The sequence below is a fragment of the Carassius gibelio genome, chromosome A11, assembly GCF_023724105.1.
Source record: "Carassius gibelio isolate Cgi1373 ecotype wild population from Czech Republic chromosome A11, carGib1.2-hapl.c, whole genome shotgun sequence".
Classification (NCBI taxonomy): domain Eukaryota; kingdom Metazoa; phylum Chordata; class Actinopteri; order Cypriniformes; family Cyprinidae; genus Carassius; species Carassius gibelio.
Window position 1 is genome coordinate 11,792,355 of NC_068381.1, and position 25,360 is coordinate 11,817,714.

The window sequence follows — 25,360 nt, forward strand, 5'->3', positions numbered from 1 at the left end:
CACTGATTTATCCCTCTAGATTTGCTTCCGGTCACTTCTGAAAACAACACATTCGTTTTAGCTTTGTTTTAATTTTGTTTCATTAAGAAATGTGTAATTTGCCTTTCAGCATTGCGCCAGGTCATGGGGAATTCATGTTGTCGCATGGAATCATCCTAAGCCCTTTTCTCTTTTGTTCTTGTTTTTTTCTCTTTTCTTTGTTATAGCTCTCATTTTGGTGTTATGAATCAATATATTGGGGTAAAAGATCAATATATTGATGTGTTTGAGAAATTAGATTTGAAGTGAATGTGGCATGAAATAAACAGCTTACAGAGAATTGTTGAAAACATTTTGTTACACCTTTATCTAATTTTCTTTAATTGACTTGTTCTTACAAAAGTCGTTTTGAAGATAATAGAAAAAAAAACAGCTGTTTAATTGACCTTTTTAGTAATATAATATGTAATCGATTGGGACCATGCTAAGCACAAAGGTAATTAAACAAAAACATGTTTGATTTAATAATTTGTTACACTGTACAAATAATTGTATATCATTTAGGAATGTAATACTTTTTTTTTGGATTGGATTTATTGTACTTTTGCAGATATCCCATTGGATATTCGCCAATTTTTCAACTCATTTTGGCCGATTGCCGATTCAAGTATATTTCCTTTTGTTTGGAAACACCAAGTCTCTTAAACAACAATGAGGATTTTTGATAATGAGAGTACATTACATTTGTGTATTTTACTTTCATTTTATTACAAGTAGGCCAGCAGCGCTGCCTAAATAAATAAAAGGTATTAACTGACTGTCATTAGGACCTGGGGGACTGTTGACACTATCACACAACAGATGCATCATGTTTGTATTTTAAGCCATTATCGGCCAGTTCCAGATTAAGGAGAAATTACGTTTTCTTAATTTGCTATTTGCTAGTGGCATTGCTAGTAAACTTACTTTGATTATATATTTTTTATATAATATATTATGTTTTTTTTATCATTTTAGAACATTTTAATAGGGAAGAAAAGTTTTCTAATCTAATTGATTTATTTTATTTTTTATATATACCTTTTTCAAATTTTACAGTCTATTATATTGTTCCCATATTATCCTAAATTTCAACAGTCTTAAATAGTGTACTTTATTTTTTATTGTGCAGTCTTCTTTTATCTTCCAAGTCAGTCAGATGGGCAGTAAAGTGTTAAGGGGAGGGAGAGTTTTAATGTGAATGTGCCCTGGATACGTCCAGACCCCCTGTGGTTTCAGATCACCATCCCTGCTAATTCTACCGGACTCCCCTCCAAGCCCAGATAAAAAAAAAAAAAGAGTCCAAACAGTCTTCTCATCCTCCTCCTCTTCCTTCCTTTCTCCCACCCCTTCACTCTTATTCCAGATTAGGAGATGGTGAAGTGACCGCAAAAATACTAATCTACTAATTAGCTCCTTATCTCTCCCCCTTGCCCAAAGTCCCAACACCCCACTTTTAAAATCCTCCAGGATTTCTATTTTATATCTGTCATGCATGGTTAGTGGTACACAAAGAAAGACATAATTGGCACACGTACGATTCAGACTCATCAGTACTTTTTAGAGCTAGTTTCCTTTATACGCCTTTTCTTTTCACGGACATCTTCACAGCATTTCCTTTCTCCTGGAAAAAAATAGTACTCCACATAAAACTTTCCTCTTTATCTTCCTGTGCCAGCCCTTCTCCTGCAAGACTCTGCACTAACCAAACTTTTTATTTGTGGGGTGAGGGGATGTTCTATTTTTCTCTTTCAAATAACACATTTATCTGCTCTAACCACTCCTTTTGGCCCTTGGTCTTTGTCTTTCTCTGTTTCCTTTTCTTTCTCGACCCCCCCCCCCCCCCCTTTACAGATGGACGTGGTTTATACATTCCAGACGGGCCAAACAGCGGTGCCTGGGGCCCTGCGTCGCCAGCCCTCCGTGGCCAGCCAGCAGAACGACGCAAAAACTGTTTCTAGCCCTACCCATGTAGGGATTTCCTCTTCCTCCCTGTCCCCCAACTCTGCTGCGGCTGCTGGGCCGCCCGCCCCTGCTTCCTCTTCTACTACAGGCAGTGAGTGCCACATAACACACCAGCAAACTAGCAGTTCTGTTGCATGGTAGCAATGCTGAATGCTTAACCACCCTTTTAAAACTGCTCTTTGTGTCTCTACCTCTTTTTTTTTTTTTTTTTTTTTTTTTTTTTTTTTTTTTTTTACCTGTCCTCACAATCTCCCGACTAAAGCTCCTTAGACTCATTAAAAATGTCTCTGTCTCATTCACTTTGCATTCCTTACAACACCTGAACCACAGTGTTGTGTGTGATTTCAATGTAGACAGTCTGCAAGCGAGTTACCAGTGCCAGGAGCATTTTTTCAGGATGGCCAAACATCATTTCATTGTTTAGTTTCCTTTATTAAGAGAAAGGGATTAATGTCTATTAGTGATGTCTGGTTCACAAATGAATTGTTCTAGTTAAGTGGATCATCTTAGTGAACCGTTGAACCGGTTCACCAAATCTAACTGAATCGTATGAATTGGTTTGTTATTCCAGAACGCACGAATCCACAAATAAATTAAGTTATTTGATTTGTAAACATGCCGGACACTTCCTCTAATGTGAAAAACAGTGCAGCAAATATACGTGCACACTGCTAGCAGTACTCATTCTTGAGTCAAGAGCTGGTTGCATTGGTTTTCAGATCACCGGTGCACTATTATGTTCGTTCATGAAATACAGTCAGAATTATTTGTTTCTGTTGAGTAGGGGGAGTCGTGGCCTAATGGTTATAGACTTGTAACCCGAAGGTCATGGGTTCGAGTCTTAGTACAAGCAGGATTTGTAGGTGGAGGGAGTGAATATACAGCACTCTCTTTCACCCTCGGTAGCATGACCGATGTGCCCTTGAGCAAGGCACCAAACCCCTAACTGCTCCCAGGCAACGCAGCAAAGATGGTTGACCACTATTATTCATGGTGTGTATGTGTGTGTGTGTTCACTACTCACTGCTATGTGTGTGCATTTGGATGTGATAAATGCAGGGCACAAATTCCTAGTATGGGACACCCAACTTGGCCTCACGTCACTTTAATGGTGACAATTCATTGCAACAATTTATGCAAGAATGGTTTTACAAACATTTTGCTAATTATTCTGCTTATGTTTCATGAATTCTGCTGTATGTTGTTATATATCATAGTTGTTGACACTGATTATTTGTCATAATGTGCAGACTTTTCTGATTAAAATGCACTACAGCTCTAAATAGCTGTAATTTATACATCAAATATGCTCTGATTGGTTAGCACTTTGCACACCATTTAGCTGTCAGCAATGAAAGAAAAATTACCAGAGACCCTAAAACTTGACATGTCACATCTATTTAAGATGAGGCGTTAGATCTGAACATGGTCAGTAGAATACTGAAAACTGGTTTTAGAGCATGCATTAGATTGAGCCCTTTCCTATGCTAAAACAGAGTGAGATAAATGCCACAAGACAGTGTTCTACTCTGGCTAGTCATTTCTTTTCGATGATCTTGGTGTTTCCCACAATTTTGTTGCATCTCCACAAAGCCATGTATGTTGTTGACCTGCAAGGCACGATCACTGTCTGATGAACTGCCAGACAGAGAAACAGATGCAGGCCACTTGCGGTCCTCTATGCTCTGTACTACAGTCACGTCACAACTCTTCCCATTTATCTCTGACTCTCTGCCTCTCTCTGGACCAATTCCAAATGGTGTTTTTTTTATGACCTAGAAGGGTACTATGGGAAGGGGATGCTGCAATTGTATCACTTCATTAAAGGGTTAGTTCATCCAAAAATGAAAATTATGTCATTAATGACTCGCCCTCATGTCGTTCCAACCCCGTAAGACCTCTGTTCATCTTCAGAACACAGTTTAAGATATTTTAGATATAGTCCGAGAGCACTCAGTCCCTCCATTGAAGCTGTGTTAAGGGTATACTGTCCATGTCCAGAAAGGTAATAAAAACATCATCAAAGTATTTCATGTGACATCAAAAATACATGTTGAAGCATCGAAAATACATTTTGGACAGAAAGCTCACGGACTAAATATAAAATATCTTAAACTAAGTTCCGAAGATGAACGGAAGTCTTGCGGGTTTGGAACGACAGACAGACACCAGTGTTTCCCACAGCCTTGCAAATGCAAATTCATTCTCTGCCAGCAGGAGGCGCTGCTGGAGCAGGAGATATAGAGGTTCCCCGGTAACTACTGTAATCAAATAAGCACTACTTTATCAGGCATTACAGGAAAACCTAAATGAAAATGACATCGAAGCTTTTCTGAAAATGGTCAGTTCTTTTCAAAGATACATAAATATAAAAACACCAGTGCTGCATTTTATTTTTGAAATGTGTAATGCCTCAGTTTATTCAACGAAGTGTAAGCCTTTTAAAAAAAATCTATTTTTGGTGGTCAGTTTTGATATTGTGACAGGCCGACAAAAATAAATCTATGTATATGAAACACTGGACACTGCTAGAAGTCAAATGGCCATAATCTAAGTGATAACAAAAATTGGGAATAAATATAAAAAAATGACTCATATTAACGTGAAATGTTGCCCTATTATGTCAAACTTCATTCGCTCACTGAATTTCATTACAACAAATTTAATGAAGGAAAAGTTTCAGTATCTCACCTTTGCTTTCATTTTGGATCATCTCCAAAAAGACATAAAAACTAAATATAATAATACAATGAATTATTTATACGTTTAACATGCATTTTTTCAAATAAAGAAATATAATTAGTGCTCTTGAAATACGTAATGGAGGCGGATCCCGATCTGGACTTTGAGAAGCACTGGTGTATGCAATAGACCTAACCTATTTTAAGATTTTACCTAGGATTAAGCACTCAGTTATTTTGTGTTATTTTAGTATTATTTGAATACTATTATAGTTTTTTAAACAATAATTTGCTACGTATTTACCATTGTGCATATATTTTTCTAATAACATTTTTGATTTTATTTTTTTTTAATTAAAATAAATTTTGTCAATTTAATAATTTAACAAATTGTATTTGTTTAACTTACTCTATTTAGTTGGCAAGGTAAAATTTAACATTTGCATCGATTTCTATATTTTTACCCATCAAATATTTATATTAAATTTTAATTCAGCTTTATTTTAGTTGTTTTCCATTACAATAGTTTTAGTTACAATAACAATCTCTCTCTCCTCTCCACCTGTAGCTGGTGTTTGGTGAGCGCACTGGCATGTTGTACTGTGGCTGCTATTGCATCATTCAAGTGGATGCCGCACACAGGTGGTGGCTGAGGAGAAACCCCCTCATATGGTTGTAAAGTTCTGTGGGTGTACAGTAATACACAATAAAATTCTATAAAAATGCCTCACTCATAATAATAATAACCTTGGTTTCAAATATAATAAAAATGTGTCATATTTAGCTCCCAGCTTTATGTGCAACAACAGTTATAAACATGAATTGTGAGGATTTGTAAGCACAGGAATGTATATGATTTGATTTGATGGTGTAACGAATATATGAGCCCTACACCCTTCATATGGCTCACTTAAAGTGTTCTGCACCCCAGAGTGAATAGGGGTCATACCCTTTTGTTTTAACACCAGGCCTCTCCCTCTTTTCACAACTGGTTCACAAACACACCTCTCTCTCTCTCACACACTCTTTCTCTTCCTCTCTTCCTTTGCAACCCACTCTCATGCTTTCAGCCCCCTCATCACACCTTGTGTCTTCTGCTCTGCTCTGTCTTCATCTCTCCATTGATATTCTGTAAGGAACTATGAGTCATAGGTTGTTGTTTCTTCCTGCCATCTGTGTTTAGGTTGCATCACTAGTGCTTTTTGCATTACACATCTGAAAGTTTGTGTTCACACACAAGTCCGATATAGGGTCAGAGTGTTCATTTCACCATAGATGGGAGCAATCCAAATATACAGACAGCTGGTAGGAAATTAAAAAAACAGTAACTTTTTAAATAACCATGTGAAAATGGACAGATGTATTCCAGCTATATCCTGCCAAGCAGTGCATTAAAATGTTAACAGTTTTTCTATTTTTTACAGAACTGAAATGTTCAGAGTGTTTTTTAGTGTCAATATGCAGGGGCTTGGGCAGTGTTAGGCTCAAATAGGACTATATGAGAATTAAAAAATAACTAATTAAATGCATACATAATAGTAGTGGTGTTATAATAATAATAACCATAATAACCAATTATTGTCACCGTATACATGAGCACTTATTTTGTACCATAGAAAATCATCTTTTGTCTAAAGTCATCTTTTTAGTCATCCAAATCATTGTTTCAAGACAAGCTCTGTGATCAATTATGAGAAGAGACTAGATGCTTCACAAATGACTTCAGCCAGGCTAATGGAATTTAGTAACTTAGCAGACATTAATTTTACACATTCAGTCCCTCTGATCCATTCTTCTCTCCTCTGTGTTTTGCGTTGGCTCATCTCTGCTATTTTAAACTGAGGCAAACATAGTTAAACTGATTAAAATCAAAAGACAGTTTCTGTGATCACAAGCATCACTTTGACATGATGTGACATGCAGCTTGGTTTTATCTGCAAGGGTTTCTCTGGCTTGGAGGAGAAAATTGGGAAAGAAAGCATGACCGACATGGCTGCATGGTACAAGAATGTAAACCTGAGAAATAAACAGGGATTGAACAGACTAAGCCACTGTTGATTGGCTGAGCTGGCAGGGCAGAGGGTTCTTCAGATGTGTTTGTTACCATGGGCTCCATGTGGGGGAAATCCTCCAGACCCTTGCAAAACATGTTACACCAATTCACATTCGTCTTTATGGTTGTTCTCAGTGTTGAAGCCATAAAAATAGCAAGATTTTTCTGACGTTTTACCACAGTGCAGAAAGTCTCTGAAAGATCCAGAGCATGTTTTGAAGGGCTGGATGCACATGCTATGCATTCTAATGCGGTCTACTTGTATACCCAAGAGTTTATATTTTGAAAAAAATAAATCCTCCCACTTTACCATTTGGATTTGTCCTAAGTAAACATTAAAAACAGCCATGTGATTACCACAAAATTCGAAATAAATGATATCCTCAGGCAGAGGAAATGGTAACTTGACTGTAGTACCGGCCAAGGATAAATCTTCACCACGCACAATGGCCACAAAACTACGTGACAATTTGTCCTGTTTGCATTCCTGCGTGTAAAAGCAGCATACCTCGAATACTATTGAATACTAAGTCTTTAGACTTCGAGTTAGGTGTAGAGTTTAGTGACCCTTACTGGCTATAAATAGTCTTTTAATGCAGATGTCATTTTATCCTTTCCATAGTAATTCACACAATCGGGCTGTTTCTTGCTGTGGTTGAAGATAAACGTTTGTATGAAAGCTGGAGTTAGTAGCAGTAACTTCCTGTCCTTTCCTCACTGAATGTAATGTGGCTTGTCATTTTGTTTTAGTTTTTTTTTTTTTTATACAATGCAGCAGTTTTTTACAGAATACTCTACAGTTGACCGTTTCTACCAGTTTAGCGTTCCAACTGCTGTATCACCCACCCATACTGACAGGCCTTCATAAACCCAAAAGGGATGCTGAACATCTGCCATTTTTGGCTCCTAAATAGCTTATTGAACAAACATCAGTTGCATGCCTGTCTCGTCTTGCAGTGGTTCTGTGATTGTGGTCATTTTGTCTGGAATGTTTTCAAGCTTGTGATTGATATGGATGTGTCCCACTTACGGTTTTATGCTGTGACTGATTTCCTCATTAACTCGGCGCTTTAGTGCTATTGTGGAAATGAAATCCTCTCCCACCATTGACCATTTATTTGTTTCCCCTCCGGATCCAGTGCATCCTGCTCTGGAGCAGACGCCACACAATACAACCCCACTAATTCCTCCTTGTCTTTTTCTCTCCAGATTAAGGTGGTGAACGCATTCCGCAGCTCCCTATACGAGGGCCTAGAGAAGCCAGAATCCAAAAGCTCCATCCATAACTTCATGTCCCACCCTGAGTTTTTACCCCTCTACGAGGAGGAACCCCGCGTCCCCACGATAGACGAGGGCTGTGTAGATATTGGGCACCTCCCCTCCTCTTCCAGAAACGGAGGTGGCGGCGAACCCCCGGACCGCTCTCTTCACAGCCATGAATTCCCTGTGTGACCCTCACATCATTCTCCAGTGCAACTGCCCCAAAATCATTTTTTGTTCTGTTTATTGTGTTTTTAAAACCTGTGCACCACTCCTTCGGTGGAAACCTGCTGATGCACATCTGAGAGACAGCAGCACTTACTGCAGCCGATGGGGCGACTACGGTCCCTTTCACCTCTCCTCCATCCTCCCCACCCCTCTGCCCCTCTCAACTTGCACTGTGTGGCGACAGCAGCACACTGTAAGTTCATGCGGCTGTGCTGCGGCCGATGTGACACATGGCCTAACTTACACACTAGAGGGCGACGCTGTGGCAAATGTCCTCTCAGCCTGTCACTGGCATTTTTATCTCTTCTACAGTTGTGATTTTTCGCATTTTATATTGTCTTGTTTAATGCTGTAATCTTTTTTGTTATTTGTCCCAGGACTCTCAGTAAAAAAGTTTTTTTTTTTTTTCTGATACAGCCGATTATATACATGCACTCAATTGCTGTTTGAAAAGATTTCTCTCGCTTTTTTCGCTCTCTTGATTCGCTTCGTTTTAAGGTGGATTGAAAAAAAGCTACTTCTGTTCTTTTAGTTTTTAAAATGATTTGATGATCAAATGGATGTTTTAAGTAGTTCAGGCACACTACATTTTTGTCCTGTTTTCAGGGGTTATCATACAATGCTGTTTGGCTCATTTTGGGTTTCCTGTCACTTTATTTGTACAGATGTAAGGCTGATATAGTGAACGTTAGCAGAGTAAAATACTATAATAAACTTATTTGATAGCTAAGTTAAGAATACCTGATTGGCTCTTAAGGGGGCAGGGAGGACACATCATCTCATCGAAATCACACCCAGTGGGCATCTCTAGTCTCTTGTTAATGCTCATCTTCCTCAAAACAAATGACTGGCTAATTGACCAAGTACTTTATCAAAGGTACAGCACTTCATCATAGTGTGCATGTATCTGTCTTTAGGTTCATCTGTGTCTGGTTGTATGGGAATGGTAATTGTAATACTAATCTTTTATGGGATAATGACTAATGAATAGGATTTTCCTTTTTCTTGTTTCCTCTTTCAGAAAAAAAAATGCGATAGGAATGATTCTGTATGTGTGTACTTTCAAATCCAGTCTTTTTCTCATCTCAGCTCTGCAGTTAGGTGTTTTACCTATCTAACATAAGGCTTTGTTCCACATAAAGTCCATGTTACTCAGCCATCACTGGTAGAGCTCCAAAATCCCATCCCTGAACTAAGGATACTGCACGTAGTAAGCATGCCTTTTCTATTTAAAAAAAGAGAAAGAAAACATTCAAACACACAATAGCATGCAGCAAGGGCCTCTGTTGGACCCTGTGAGCTCTGTTGAAACCTGGGTGACAAACTAGATTGGACTGTTTTCATAAGAGTCCAGCCTCAACGACATGTGCTTTTTATTAGCCGAAACATACTACTGCCATAGAACGACCTTCCTCTCATACCAATCTAGTGGATTCCTCAAATTACAACGTTTTCTACTTGCTCAGAGCCATATTTTATAGATTGTTCTTTTATATCCCATTTTTGCTGTTTATTTTGTATTTCCAACCAAATAAAATAAAATAAAAACACAGAGAGTCACTGCCTAAAGAAAAAAAAGGAAAAAATCCCTAGATGGACCACTTTAATGTTTACGGAAAGGTTCCACAGCCGTTGGCTGATGCTGCACTTCCCCCTACTGGCAGTTTTTGTTATTTCATTTAAGTGGAACATGGTATGTTATTGTGGGTAAGCATGCATGGATTTCATATAAAACTCAGTGCTTTGTTCCTTTTTTTACAATTGTTCTGTATTTTTATATTAAGTACTTTTTAATATTTTGGAAAAATATATAAATATAGGTGTATAGGCCAGAGAGTTTGGTGACAGACAAATTAGTAAAATAAGCAGTTGAGTATATATATGTATGCCACGTTTGTAACCAAATGCGGCGTCAGGTTCGATGTTCGAGCTGAGAAAGTTCCATGTTTACCCCAAAGTCAAGGGGTCTGGTCGAGTTTTCAATTGAATGGCCTTATCCTGAATAGTGTACTCCAAATCTGCAGCCATGGGTTAATGTGCTGGCTGTGCAAAGTCTTTAAAATAATATTATTTGCCACATAATTTGAATCTATTGAACTTAAGTCGAGAAATGTTAAAGGTTTTGAGGTTTTCAGACTCAACTTTTATGTTCTTTTAGACTGATAAAACATGATTTATTTTCTGTATCACCCATTAAGTGTTGGCTATCGAAAATCATTACATATTCTCTGTGTTGTCATTTTAACTTTGATTTGTCTTTGTGAAAACATTTTTGTCAAATGCAGCTCTGGATGTAAATTAGGCACACATACTGTATGTTACACGAAAATACCTATGTATTTGACTTCATTTGGAAGCAGTCAAACGGTTTCCAGTTAGAGCTTTATATAAATTCTGCCAAAGTGTTGCTTTGTACAGTCAGTTCTGACTTATGTCTTTGTTCTTGTTCATTTGGAATAACTTATAACTGGAAAAAAAATTCTTTTTTTGGAAATTTCTTTACCATGAGGATCTAAAATATGCCCCTTCATTTTTATTTTTTCATTACTTGATCATAATAGGTGCAGAAAAAAAGGGGGAAATGATCAAAACCATTTCTGTTATTGCACATGTTTTTCTCTCTCACATTGTGTAAACTGAGAATCGCTTCAAGGTGTCGTGCAATAACTTTGAATTTTAATGCATTACTACTCTACTGAAATTTTCTGACCGTTCTTGTTTGCTTGGTTGGGGACGGGAGGAAATGATACACCACATCTGTAAATAAAATATTGTTTTAAAACTGGAATATAACAAAGTTATAACCACTTATTTTGCATATATTTAGTCTTAATTACAACTGGTGTTGAGTGAAATGAAAAATTGTATTTGATTACAGGGAAAGCAGTCAATGGAACATCTGATTTCTGTAATTCCTATGAAACACAGTAATATACACTGGTGTTATTTTTGTATAAACATAATATCATCTATGTGGCATGCATTACTTATTAACAAATTGGTGGTTTGAAGCAATATGTACAATCTGGTGAGATTGATATTTTTAGTGTCCTGTGTAGCTTAAGCCACGCTGTACTTTGGGGGGAAAAAACTGTTTTGGAAAAAAAATCTTAATTGTTCAATATATGTGTTCAATGTTCTGCATGATTACATATGGAATGAGGCATCCCCAGATGTTTACTTGTTTCCAAAATGAATGTGAAACAGACACACTTTCATCAATAGACTCTGCAAAGGAAACGCACACTGACTCGATGCTGTTTTCGAGAAGAATGCTCTGCGTGTACTGCGGAGATAAAAGGGTCTCGTTTCTTGTCTAGACATCATGAGAGAGCACTACTCCATTACATTTCCTAATTACTGGGGTGTGGGAACTGGGGAATGACTGCCAGAGTATGCGTTTGAACAATCTGGTCTTTTTACCAGTTACACTTGGCTTTGGCTTCATTTCGTTACTTTTATAGCCATAAGCCGTGGCTGTCGATTGAACTGCTTAATTACAGAGTGTTACAAGCTTTGATGTTCCATCACCTTATTGTGTGGGTTACCAAATCCATCCAGACAGCTCCCTCTCATCCATGCATGATCCATCAAAGATGAAAGACATATTCAAGGTAGGCAAGTCATACTCGAGTCCCTATCTCCCTCTCCTGAAATACACTGATTCCCTTTACTCTCTTTATTCCTACCCTTTGCCTCTATTTGAGGGCTTTGAGAGAGAGAGAGAGCATTGTTTAATAATCTTATACAAGATGGGTTTAGTTATTTACATAAGTCAATGAAGGTGTAGTCTTAATAAATCCAGAAACATAGCTGTCTTTATTTATTAAGGCATGTGAAATACACTTACAATTAGGTTCTTTATTGGCATACGCCATACGGTGTATATGGTTCCATTAAGAACCGTTAACATCCATGGAATCTTTCCAATCTGCAAAAGGTTCTTTAGTTTAAAATATTCTTTATACTAAGAGGCCGTTCACATAGAACAGAATTCTTTTCCTCATTCCACTATGATCAATTCCATTGTTTTGTATGTAAACGTGCTAGACGGCATTATAAAGATGCAGTACTCAAGTCAGTCATGTAAGAGACCTTGCATTTTTCACCATTCCACTGCCAGTTTCTCATGATTTTCAAAGCTAAATTGTGTGAATGGACCTAAGAAAAAAAAGTTATTCTAAGAACTGTCCACTGAAAGGTTCTTCAGGAAATAATGTTTCTCCTATGTGATCAATGTAAAAACACCTTCATTTTTAAGAGTAGATTGTAGCATGTCATTTCCATTTATTCCTGTTTTGTATGTGTGTGGGTGTGAGGCATTCATAATCAGAATGACTTTAGCTATTAAAATTAGGTTTCTGTTTTACTTTTAGTTCTTTTACTGAACAGGATCTCTCTGAAGGACAAGGGCTTTGCATATAGGGAGGGACAAAATGTCACTTTTCAGAGACCAACATTTTTTTTATCTCTAGGATCACAGAAGTGCCAATGGACCACATGGACAACCTGCACCACTGTGTCTGATTGATTTAGTTCAGAGAAATTGATTAAAAATGAAAGAATAAAAAACCCTGTCTTTGATCATTGGTTTTGGGAAAGTGTGGTGGCCTTAATAGATTCCAGCTGAAAGTGAATCTGATTTGTATTTATTTGGAATAATTTCATTTAAAATGTTGACTGGTGGATCTAAAAAGCCCAATGTGTCCCAGTGTCCTGTCTGTTTACAGTCTTTTTAAAATGACAGAGAATATGTGCTCACCTAATGTAAAGTCGTTTTAAGGGCTATACAGTGACAGTAGGGGGATATACTGTTACTGAATCTGTCTAATAATGAGAAGTTGATTCAAAATGTTCTTGTCGGAAAGCATTGTACACTCACTTGGTTTGTTTTTCAATCAAAGTGGTGGTTGAGCTCTTTTTGATTAATACTAAATACATGTAAAGTTGATCCAGCTGTGTACCTAAGGCTGCATGATAGGGAAAAATCACCTTAAGCAGTGGAATTACCATTTCATTGATTATCAATGTGCACTTGGAATGAATAGTTGAGTATGTGTTTTGGATTCTAACAATAAAGTGTGTGTGTGTGTGTGTTTTAGAGAAAATCTTGGTTTGATGGTCATGAACGGTGTCTGCGGTCAGTGTGTGTTTTAATTGGCAAAAAAATTCAAATCCAGATTTTGTTGAGCCCTTCTTTCATTTAGCTTTTGTGAGAATCACTATCATGCTGAAATGTTAGTCTTGCTTGCATCAAACTATGCAACAGATTCATTGGATTTGAATATGATTAATTTATTATTCTTTCAGTTGTCATAACAATGCTCTCTCTCTTTCTCTGTTTCTTTCTGTACGCTTGCTTTCTTTTGTTGAAGTGAATTCAGTCATGCCCATATTTCATTATACTAACACAAGTGTATTATCAATGTAATGTTCTTTACTTTTTTGTAATATATGAGTATGTGGAATGCCTTGTACTTTATGTCCTGTCATTTAAAATCTAACAGAACAAATGAAAATAGGATAACCGAGCGATTGAAGTCAGTTATTATATAAACCATATATATATATACACACAAACAAATCTATATATATAAATAAAGCCATTAGAATTTGAAATACAGTGAGGCTCATGTCCTTGTTTCTTGTGATTTAAATTTTGGGCCCCCCCCCCTTTTTTTTTGGACAGACAACATTCAGTTTATTAAAGGATGAAAGCTAGGCAAAGATTCCAGTTTAAAGCTCTGATGAATTATAAATAATAATAATAATAATTGTATGTGTATGTAGTATTATTATAAGGTATTATAGGGCATTACCCCATAAAAAAACTAGAATTTGAATTCAGTCATAACCAGTGTCAGTCGGATATTAGCTTTTTTAATTAAACTGTACAACCTAATACGTGTATAACACACACACACTATATATATATATATATATATATATATATATATATATATATATATATATATAATTTTCTTGCTTCAGAAAGATACTCAGGGTTCCTGCCCATCTGGGTTTCCATCCAAACATGAAGCAAATCTTTGGAATCGTAGAAGTACCTGGGTGTTCAATTGGACTAGAGGTTGGAGTGATCTAGAATTCAGGGGCTGTTTATAAGAGCCTAAGTCAGCTCTATTGTTATTATTTTTATTTTTTTGAAGAGGCTCAGGTCTTTCAACGTGTGCAACTATACTCAAGATGTTCTAGCAGACTGTTGTTGTGAGTACTGTTGTCTTTGCTGTGGTGTATTGGGGTGCAGCGCGGGCATCAAAGCAAAGGATGGCAACAGGCTAAACAATAATTGTGGACAATGATTTTCAAACCCTCCATAAAATAAGCTTATTGCCAACTGTTTGATTACCAGCAATCTTCAAAATATCTTATTTTATGTTCAACATAAGAAAGCATTTTTGGGTGAATGTTCCTTTAAGAGCAGCTTCAAGAGGCTCATTCAGCCTTGCTGCTTAAAGGAATGGTATCCTGCTCGGTGCTTTCAGACTTCACAACTTATCTGTCTAGGAGAGAACTGTGTTAGTGTCTTGTATTCACAGTACTGTATTGTATTCTAAGTGTTTTTTTGTTTTTTTTTGTTTGTAGTATTGTGCTTCCACGACAATTTAATTTCCCTTCAGGGATAAATAACGTTTATATAATCTAAGGTATGGATTTAATTTTTTGAGCAATGATAACAATATTAATAAGTTATGCAGGAACCAGAAAGACGCCATCAGTGGAATCGTGAGAACGCAATATATATAATAACCTATCTGCTAAAGTAGACTAGGTATTTATTTCAGAGAATGGATGTGGAATTGCAGTAAAGTTCATTATAGCGCCTCCGTTAGGGCACAACCAAGAACTGAGTTTCTTTTTTAATCAGAAAAGGGGAACTGCGCGTGAGGTCTGGCAACCCCGATGACGACGTACACCACGTCAACTACAACTGACTGCAACTGCTCAAAATCCACACACTTCTCCCTTTCTTTGCACAGACTTGATTCTTTAACAACTGAAAACCATGTAATCGTTCACAGATAACGCGGTGAGTGTGAATGCACTACCAGCACGACCACGCGAGGTCTAGTTTAAACGTTAACGGCTCTTTTTTTGGGGTCTGAATGTCGCGCGTTAGTAGCTCGCGCACGCTAGCCTAGCATCCCTGATTCAGCCTCGGATAATTTATTTAACGTAACGTTTAACATTTAAGCCAACTATCACAACTCTAGGATAATGGTAAGTAAAGTCAGTTTAGTCTCCACCATGTCCTATGCGCGTTAAATGGCACAGAAATGCTTGCTTGTTTGTTTGTTTGTTTTTACGTTAACTGGCGGCTACACTTGAGGAAAATACATTGACGTTAGTTTATTTATTTATATACGTTGTTCTGAATTTAAATGTTTCCTCACAGTTCTTAAGTCAATCATGACCTCATTGTCGTCATCATCATCTCAGTTAACGGGGTCAAGCTCTTCATGCAGGACTCTTCCAGGGGAAGGGACTCAGGTGAGCAATAGATGTGTAACTTACTTCTATATAATAACTTTCATTGTTGTGGTTTCATAGTTCACTTACCCATTGAAAGCCTGACGCATGAAATATTAAGAAAAATCTTAGCTGTGTGTATGTGTGTGTATATATATATATATATATATATATATATATACTGTTCATTGAACCTTAAGTCAAAATATATTTTTGATTGTTAATGCATATGTGCTGTATGTTTTGTGACATATTTAATCAGGCCATGATGTAAGTTAGTGATATCGTGAGAAAATAATATAGTTAGCAACATGGTAATAGCTTGTAATGTAAATCAGTGATGCTTTTATGCATATAAATATCAATTGTCACTTTATCTTCCAATAATATGGATAAAAAATGATACTGAAAGTGATAGTTAACTTAATCGTTTACCCCAATGTCATTACAAACCCACAAATTTGACTTAAGATAGAATTTTGTTTGAAAACCAGGAGGCTTTTTACTGTCCCATAGACTGCCTAGTAAGTTACACTGTCAAAGTCCAGAAAAGTATGAAAGAATTCGTCAACCGTAACATTAGGGGTGTGACGGTTAGTATATAACCGTGAGACCGGTGGTTATAGTTGAACACCGTCATTAGAACTCTATAACCGCCAAAACCGTGTCATTAAAATATTTTTTACAAACATTTTTTATCAAAAATAATTTTCATTTTTTTAGATAGGATCATAATATGCGCAATATATCGGGAGACATGGTTTTTACCACTTAATGAAGTTTTGTAAATCGTCAGACATATTTACCACTTCATAAAATTTTGCTTTGTAGAAAACCTTTCTTAAAAACGAATTTCGTTTTGTACAAATTTTATCTTAATTTTAATAAATGTTTCATCAACCAATTGCATGTATTTTAATAAATAAAAAGCAAATATAGCAGACAATGATAGCCGTGACATGGAAGCACCAGCGCGCCGCGTTCACTTGCACTGCACTGTGAACTAGAGCGCATCTCATCATAAATGAAACTCAGCGTAGGCCTATGCCTCATACATTAGCATTAAATATCTTTGCTGCATCCTTTCTAGAACAGACAATGGCTTTTTTTTGCGGCTTGCATCAGCAAAGCATTGCATTGCCATAGACCGCAAAACAATCAGCGGATGGCGGGTGGGTGCGGCTTTGAAATTTGCTCAAAAAACGTTGGTGCGGATGATGAGTTTTGTGACAGATCTCCTTAATAAACGGAGGTCTGAAACCTCTGCCCCTTTACCGATCAGTGCGCGCGCTGACACGGAGTTAACCCGCTATCTCCAAGAACAACCAATTGACTCTAAGGCAGATCCACTACACCCCCCGACTTTTTTTCTTGTCTTCACCACCTGGCTAATGTTGTAAAATGTTGAAAGATTAAAACAAAGTTATCAATAAATAGAACAAAAAATAAATAAAATAAAGACTGCAAGTGACGTCACTAGCGGAAGCACAAGTGTCTGAGAGTACAAGTCTGAGAGTGCAAGTCTGCAGCCAGACCCTCAGAAATGTTATGATTAATTTACAGTTTAGAGCAGAGGTCTCAACCTATTTTATATTTTGAATATGGAAAAACTATACTGTCAAATAAAAATAAAGAAAATAAGAGTAATCTAACTTAAAGCAATAGATTCGTCAAATTGCTACTCCATAGCAATAGCATACAACATACAAAAATACAGACTAGTTAAAACAATCATTCATGCACAATAAATAACAGTGTCATATCTATACATATTTTTCCCAGAACGCTGCAGTGGCCCAGTACTGTGCTGTGACCTGGTGGTTGAGGATCTCTGGTTTAGTGGCCTTAGACATTTATGTATATATGATATAATAGGCTTCATAGGTTTAAATGTATTTTTTTTTTTTTTTTTTTCTGCAGGTCCACCCTAAACCTCCGCTACTGCAGATCCTGAGAGTAGCAGGTGCTCAGGAGGAGGTGTTTACCCTAAAAGAGGTACCTCTGCTGATTGACTTGTGCTTTGTGCTTAAGAGTTTGAACAGCTTGATAATGTACATTTAATAATGAGTGTTTTTGATTAGGTCATGCACTACCTGGGTCAGTACATCATGATGAAGCAGCTCTATGACAAACAGAGACAGCACATCGTCCACTGTCAAGATGACCCACTCGGAGAGCTACTGGAAGTGGGAAGCTTTTCCGTTAAGAACCCCAGGTGAGCTTCTAACTACCAATAAGGTGATAAATGTAAGAGAACAGTAACTCATATTAGGGCTGTGCGATGTATTAAATCGAATCGCATAATAAAATTGAAGTCGGTGATCACTAAAACCAACATTCTCCAAGTATCTTCTTTTATGGTTTGCAGAATAAAGAAAGTTTAGAGCAAAATGAGTGAGTAAATGGTGACAGTCTTTTTTTGGGTGAACTACCCCTTTAACAACTAACTCTGAAAACCTCAATATATCCAATAAATCAGCTTTTTAATTGCCTGGCTGATGCAGCTCTTTGTCACTTACCTTTTCGTGTTATTTAGAGAAATCAACACATTTCAGGTATTTATGTCTTTCTTTTTTTCCTTTCATAGTCCTGTATATGAGATGTTGAAGAAGAATTTATTTATTTTGAACAATTCGGGTAAGTCCACCCTTCTTGTTGTTGAATTTGATCTCCCAGAGGTTGAATGATCTTGAATGACTTGTCATGCTGTCATTTAGCCCTTTTACTGTTGCATTTTGATTAGCCCCACCTTTAATGTTGAGGTGTGTCTGAATGTGAGAATTTTTCCACCACAGATTTAGGCATTATAAGGGCAGGTTTTTTTTCTTTTGTTTGTTTTTGTTATTATGTCTTATTTGAAATACAGATGCAGTAAAGAATCTTTCAGTCGGCAAGGATTCTAATGAGTCTCCAAGTGAAGATCCTGGTCAGGTAAAACTACAGCATGGTGCACAAGAGAAACAGTGTCTGTTACTCCTCTTCATGGCAAACAATTGATCATAAAATCAAATGAATCCTATCATGATAAATCTAAGTTATTGATTAATTGTGGCACTTGTGTTTTCCATTTAAATGAAAGCCTGGAAAAAGTGCTATGTGCAGGGCATTTTGATTACTAGATGTATTTTTCTTTTCTTATTAAATTTTTTATGAATTAAAGATGATTTTGGGTTGTTTGTTGTTTTTGGGATACATCACTCACAGCCTTTTACATTTGTCAGCTTTTACCTTTAAAAAAAAAAGTATGCTCCAATAAATGTTTCTCTTTGTCTGTATTGTCATTTCAAGCTTTCACATCATTCCTTCCATTGTAGTTGCTCAGACCTTTGCTACTATGCATTTTTTTTGTGTATATAATTGCATCATGATCAGTAGTCTGTTTGCCATGAAGGGGAGGGCAGCAGCTGTCTCCACCAGCCGTATCTGTACAGAGTGGCACCGTCTCTGTACTTCCCCACGGCCGGCTTTGCCTGGTGGTCCTTCCAGAGAAGCCACCAGCATGGGCCTGGCTGCTGGGGGACAGAGTCCCTGTCTCTGTTTGTCGCTCAGAGTTTCCTTCTCTGCATCGTTGTTTCTTTCGGTAGGACTGCAGCTTCCTTCTCAGTTCACTGGCCCTTTCTACCCTGTCTCCTTTGTCATCCATCCATCCATATTAAACGCCATGGACATGGTGGTTTATGTTTGTGATTTGGCAGAATGTTTGTTTGGCTTGGGAAAAGCAGTCTGGGATGAGTTGCCTGGTACTGTCATGCATTTGTGCTGATCACAGGACTTTAAATCAAAAGGTTTTGAGTGATTTATGCTAATAATATGAACTAATAATATGAAAAGTGTTATTTTTGATTGGATGTGTTTTTATATATATATATATATATATATATATATATATATATATATATATATATATATATATATATATATATAATATAAAACTGGTATTATTTATGAGATGTAATTTAGATACCAGGTCTACTTGTTTGTTGCTACTTTGTTTGCACTTGTAACTGCAGCGGTGTCTAATATCTCCATAATTTGTGACCCATTCTAAACAGAAACATCCTATATTTTCCCCTCCCACTACTTATGAGAATTTAACCTTTTGTTGCCACACCTACGGGCACCTGCTGTGAAGGAATTGCTGTCCTACCAAGTGTCCTGTCATTGCTGTGTGCTGATTTGACTTTTCCCTTACCGTTTAGGTTTCCAGTGGTTCGGTTAGCTCTGGACAAGTTCTCATTGTTGGTAGTTCCACCACTGGTGCCATGCAGAGCTGCTCACAACGCAGGCCACGTGATTCTGATGAAGGTCAGCGTGAACCACCAAACACACTTTAGCCAATGTAATGAATATCCTAATTATCATTCAACTTTTGCAACTGTAATGTTTTTTTAAGATCAGATATTGATCTATCCTAACAGACTCCTCAGATGGCTTGCCTAGGTCTGCTTGCAAACGGCCAAAGCTGGATGTTACTCTGGAAGAGTGGGACCTTTCTGGTTTGCCCTGGTGGTTTCTGGGTAACCTACGAAGTAATTACAATCGCCCGAGCATTGGTTCAACTGATATTCACACCAATCAAGTAAGAGGGCATGATGCCCAGATCATAATTCATATGGCCATTTTCATGAAGAAAAACAAAAAATCCTCTGTAGTTTTATTTGAATTAAGTCAGTGTAGTAAAACCGTCACACAACTAGACTGAGGGAACAGCTCTCTCCTGGACAGGACGAGGATACGGCCATCGTTTCTGACACCACAGATGATATTTGGTTCCTGAATGAAGCAGAGAGTGAGCAAGTGAGTGTGGAGATGAAGGAGGCAGTGCTGGAGCAGGGAAGTGACGCGGAATCTCCACATGAAGAAGAGGAGACTGGGAAAGATAATAAAGATGAAAGGAAGGTAATGTTGCTTTTCAATTTCTTCTTTAGTGACTGTATTGTTTCAGATAATTGAGTCCTCATAACCAGCTAAATGCAAATCATTTTCACTTTCAGATGCAAGACGATCAGGATGATGACTCCCAGTGTTTAAGTGATGACACTGATACTGAGATCTCCACACAGGTGGGTGGGTGGTTGTGTGTGTGTGTGTGTGTGTGTGTATATGTGTATATATATTTATACCCCTTCATTTTTTTTTCTCACATTTTGTTGTGAAGCAGCTTATGTTAAACTGCTTTAAATTACTTTTTTCAATCTACACTCCATTTACCATAATGACAAAGCAAAAGCAGAATTGTCAACTCTACCTCACACTTTACTTTTGGGATGGTACTCCTTGAAGTGATGAGCAGAGCTGGTGTTCCTTTAAACAGGATGCTTAGTATTGAGGTTCTTCAGAGTCTGAGGGTCCTTAAGGTGCATTTTTGTAAATTCCAAGTGTTTCCATGTGTCTTAGCTGAAAAGAGGATTGAGTCTTGCCTGAGCGGCGTCCTCCCGTTCTCTCTTGTTAAGCCAACAAGTAAGCGTCAATTCATCGACTGATGGCTTGAGGCTGGCTGCAAAAGGGAGTCAATCCCATAGACTCCCCATGTTAAAATACCCAACTTTACAGCAGGAAAAAAAACATGTTTACAGCCTGGTGCAAAAAAGTATTTTTGTCTATAATAGCTAGTTTTGCCCTTAAGTACAACTGTGAGGGGGGTGATTTAAAAAAAAAAAAAATTTTTATAACTCATCGGTTTAAATTAAGCCTTAAAGTTCTGCATAATTAAGGGCGTGGCCATTAGAGTGACTGGTGGATTGCCCTGCTGTCACCCTTGTCGCACCTGGTGGGCGTGGCTTCAGCAACCAGCTCCCTCCTTTTTGTCCATTTTCGATTACCCCAGAGTGACACGCGGTGATGCGCTGCCAAAATGGCAATGGCCCACTCTGCCCACTTTTGGTTTCAAAAACTCTTTTCGGAAACCTACGAGTGATATCACGGACAACTTTAGACCAGTGGTTCTCAATATATTTTTTGGTTGCGCCAAATAATTTCACTAAACAATATGTATTTTATTTATTTATTTATTTTTTTTTTTCTTTAAAAAAAAAAAACCTACAAGGAAAAAAAAACACCTGCATCACTTGAAACATTGAACAATGGCATAGAGAGAATAACTGTTAATATTATTATTCTTTGTTATTTATTTATTGTGGGTTTCATGCTGTCTGTGGAGGCATAGGACACACACAGGCTAGAGGTGCTCCGATCATCATTTTTGAGGCTGATCACAGAAAGCAGTATCTTCCAATTTGATCACCGATATAGATCTTTTTAAAGCCTGCTGTTTATCGTATAGAGTTATTTCTAGTGATGACCCAATCAAGATTTTTAGACATTTATTCAGGGCCTGAATCTCATTTTTCAATATTCATTTTGAAAATGAATCCTCTCTTAGGTGACTCTTGTGGTAGTGTTTTTTTTTTTTTCAATCGTGTAATTTTCACGAACTTTTTTGAGCTGTATGTGAGATTCACTCATGCTCGGAGTTTGTATGTAGTCCATGTGTGGTAAAGAAGTAGCACGGACTGTGCTTTCACACAGGAGTCTGCTCCTGATCTGTGGCTGTTTACCATAAATACAAAATGTATCCATTATTTTAAGTCCAAACTTTATTACTTGAAATGCTTTTTCAACATTGTGATTCTTTTTTTACACAGTACAGTAATACAATCTTTCATCAATTATCCAACGCTTTTTACTTTTGCATTTACTTCTAGATTTATATATTAAGTTGCTAAATTAAAACTTACCATTGACAGAAAAAGTCAGCTCTACTGCCTTTTCTTATTTGCATTTAAGTCTTTATAACAAGCAATCCTGTGGTTCATGAAGAACTTTAAGAAATGTAAAATTATTTGTTTATTTAAAAGTGCTCTTTTCTTTTAAACTTAGGCAAAAAGCCATATCCAATGTGTTGAATATAAAACACAGTAGACTTTAATTATATGCATTTATGGTGTAATAACCACATTTTTGTGTGAATGCATATTCATATTTATGCAGACAATGTGGTGTTACTTTAATTCAGTGCTTGCAGTGCAGCAAAAATAGACTCAGGGCAGAAACGATATCTGCACTGCTGCAGACGCAACACTCCTAAACGCACGGTCAAAACACAACCATGTGTGCAGTGTGAATGCTGTAATCCATTAACATAATCATGGAAAAAAACGCACCACATATGCAGGGCAAACTAAGTAATGTGAACCTCTTTACTCTCTTTAGCCTCTGCGATTGAAAAATCACGTTTTTTTTTCTTCATATTGCGACATTATCGCAAATGCAATTAATCGTTCTGCCCTAATGCTCACCCCAAATTTTTGCAGTTTTGCAGTATAATGAAATTAGTATTTATAGGGTATTATTTAAATGATTTTTTTTTTTTGTGTGTGTGTAAATATAAATATATTATTTATATTCTTCTATCCATGTTATAAAATAGTTCTACATACATGGAAGGCATATATTAATCAAATGAGCTCTTCTTCTGGCAGGATGCGTGGCAGTGTTCAGAGTGCCGCAAATTTAACACCCCTCTTCAACGGTACTGTATGCGCTGTTGGGCTCTGCGGAAAGACTGGTACAAGGATTGTCCTCGTCTTGTACACTCCATCTCCGTGCCAGACATCCCCATCTGCAGTTCACGTCCTGAGAGGGATGAAGACGAGGAGGAGGATGATGGAATCGACATGCCTGACTGCCTTAGGACTGTGTCTGATCCAGTCGTCCTCCCCTCGCACCACGTCTCTAGAAACATCCCCCAATCATCCGCTTCTTCGTCTAAAGGAAAGGGTCCTTTTCAGCTTCACCACCACTTACAGGAGAGCTCAGAGGGAGACAGCCAGGACACGCTGGACATGGAGACGGAATGCCAACCGGAGGCCATATTGGAACCCTGCAAGCTGTGCAGAGTGCGGCCCCGAAACGGAAACATCATCCACGGCCGCACAGCTCACTTGATCACCTGTTTCCCCTGTGCCCGCAAGCTGCACAAATTTCATGCTCCTTGCCCAGGCTGTGGCCAGGTTATACAGAAAGTCATTAAAACCTTCATAGCATGACCAAAGCATCTTAAAGGCATGAATTATAAATGCACACTCATATACTAGTTTTTAAAATTGTTTATTTGTACATATACAGAAGGCGGCAGAGAAATTGACAAACCATTTCTGGGCTAAAATGAAAGCACAGTGTTATCAGTGTAGTAGTACAGTGTATCTATGATTTATATTGTATTACAAATCAAGTGTATATATAATGTACAGAATGTAATTTAAAGAATGTGGGCATGTATTGATGGTTCGCAATTATTTATGCATTACAAATTTCTTTACATCTGCTTTCTGTCATGTGAAGGAGAGGGTTAGCCACCATGATTTGCTACTGAGAGTGGAAAGGTAAAAATCATGGGTCTAAAATAATAATAGACCCAGAAGAATCGCATGGCTTCAGTATTTGTGCCTGCATAAACAATTAAAATCCTAAACTTTACTACTTTAAACACACCAGACATTTTGCTATAAGTGCATTTAAAAGTCCTTTCAGAGTACTTGAACGTTGGTTTTACTTTAAGAAGAATAGACTTTATATTAGAAGAACTTTTCTTTTTCCCACTTGCGTATTTCAGGCATTCAGTCCAGTGTGATGTTCAGTACACCTGGTGAAGGGTTGTTCTTTGGACAGGTGCTTTAAGTGAATTACACAGGGTTATTTATTTATTTATAAACTTTAGTTTTGGTAGATGACATCTAATGGGATGACCAGTCACAGAGAAAACTAATTGTATTACAGATGGCAATATTTTTTTTTTGTGGAAGTGTTTTGAAAGCAAAGTGTGTCGTAACTTTTTTTTTTTTTCTTTCTTTTTTCTCTCAAAATAATATATTGATGGCAGTCAAGTCGAATTTATCAGAGCACTTCTGTTATATGGGATTTTAGGGGTTTTGTCCTCTGCCTTAGCACGGTGTTGTTTCCTGTTACAAAGCGGATTCAGTCTGTTGTGCATCGTTTAAGTGCACCGAGGGCTCTTTGAAAAGGAAATCTGTTGTCGTCAGCCATTAGAGGGTAAAGAGCTTTCACACGCATTAAACCCATAGGGCTAGATTTGCTTATTTATAATGAATGATGTGTTATGAGGATGTCAATCTAAATGTATCTTAATTTTTTTTTTTGTTTTTTTTTTATGTGTGGTGCAAACACTGCTATTTCACTGCCATTATGCCTCATAGTATGGAATCAAAAACAAATTAATCCTAAAACAATGCAATTATATAATGAAGTTTATTTGTTTGTTTAGTGTGTTTTAGTCCAACCTTGTTTCTGCTCAGATTTAATCTGAACAGTATTTTTTTTTTAAACCATAAAATAAATAATCAATGGAAATAAATGCTGTTGTTCATTTTTTTTTAGTCTCAATTTATTTTGCCAATTTATTACAGAGCATTAATAGAGCAATTTTTTTTGTTTGTTTGCATATTTTTTTAAAGGCTTTGCCATGCAATCTATTGTAGAAGTTCAGGTTACCAAAGTTACTTTTTTTTCTACCACAAGGTGGCAGTAACAGCCTTTCAGTTTAAATGATCTTTAGAACTCTTTAGTGGTAACATGATGCTTTCTTTCCTTTTGACTGGTGTTTGAAGCTTTTGAGTAACCTTACCTTTATATAAATTGTTTATATTCT

At 37.2% G+C, this 25,360-nt stretch overlaps 2 protein-coding genes across 9 annotated transcripts in view; both read left to right on the forward strand.

Moving 5' to 3' along the window:
- LOC128022362 (plasma membrane calcium-transporting ATPase 1) overlaps positions 1-13,828 on the forward strand; it is an 80,838-nt gene extending 67,010 nt beyond the window's left edge. For 2 of the 4 annotated variants that reach the window (XM_052609829.1, XM_052609828.1), the window contains exon 21: positions 7,927-13,828. In XM_052609829.1, the coding sequence (XP_052465789.1) occupies positions 7,927-8,169 (243 nt within the window). In that variant the 3' untranslated portion in view covers positions 8,170-13,828. Of the gene's footprint in view, positions 1-1,872; positions 2,075-7,926 lie in introns of all 4 variants that reach the window. The other 2 variants (XM_052609832.1, XM_052609830.1) reach the window with 2 other exon arrangements.
- A 1,245-nt stretch (positions 13,829-15,073) lies between these two features.
- On the forward strand, positions 15,074-25,066 carry LOC128022365 (protein Mdm4). 5 transcript variants are annotated; one of them, XM_052609838.1, is made up of 12 exons: positions 15,114-15,444; positions 15,620-15,714; positions 17,476-17,527; positions 17,614-17,688; positions 17,775-17,908; positions 18,281-18,330; positions 18,560-18,624; positions 19,893-19,998; positions 20,112-20,272; positions 20,404-20,592; positions 20,688-20,756; positions 23,175-25,066. In XM_052609838.1, exons 5-12 carry the CDS (start codon positions 17,778-17,780, stop codon positions 23,739-23,741), a joined length of 1,338 nt encoding a protein of 445 aa, XP_052465798.1. In that variant the 5' UTR covers positions 15,114-15,444; positions 15,620-15,714; positions 17,476-17,527; positions 17,614-17,688; positions 17,775-17,777; the 3' UTR covers positions 23,742-25,066. The 5 variants fall into 5 exon arrangements, with proteins under 5 accessions (XP_052465794.1, XP_052465797.1, XP_052465798.1 ...); XM_052609834.1 differs by lacking the exon at positions 17,476-17,527 and having other exon boundaries at positions 15,074-15,253; XM_052609837.1 differs by lacking the exon at positions 17,476-17,527 and having other exon boundaries at positions 15,113-15,444; positions 20,419-20,592.
- The last annotated feature ends 294 nt before the right edge of the window (positions 25,067-25,360 follow it).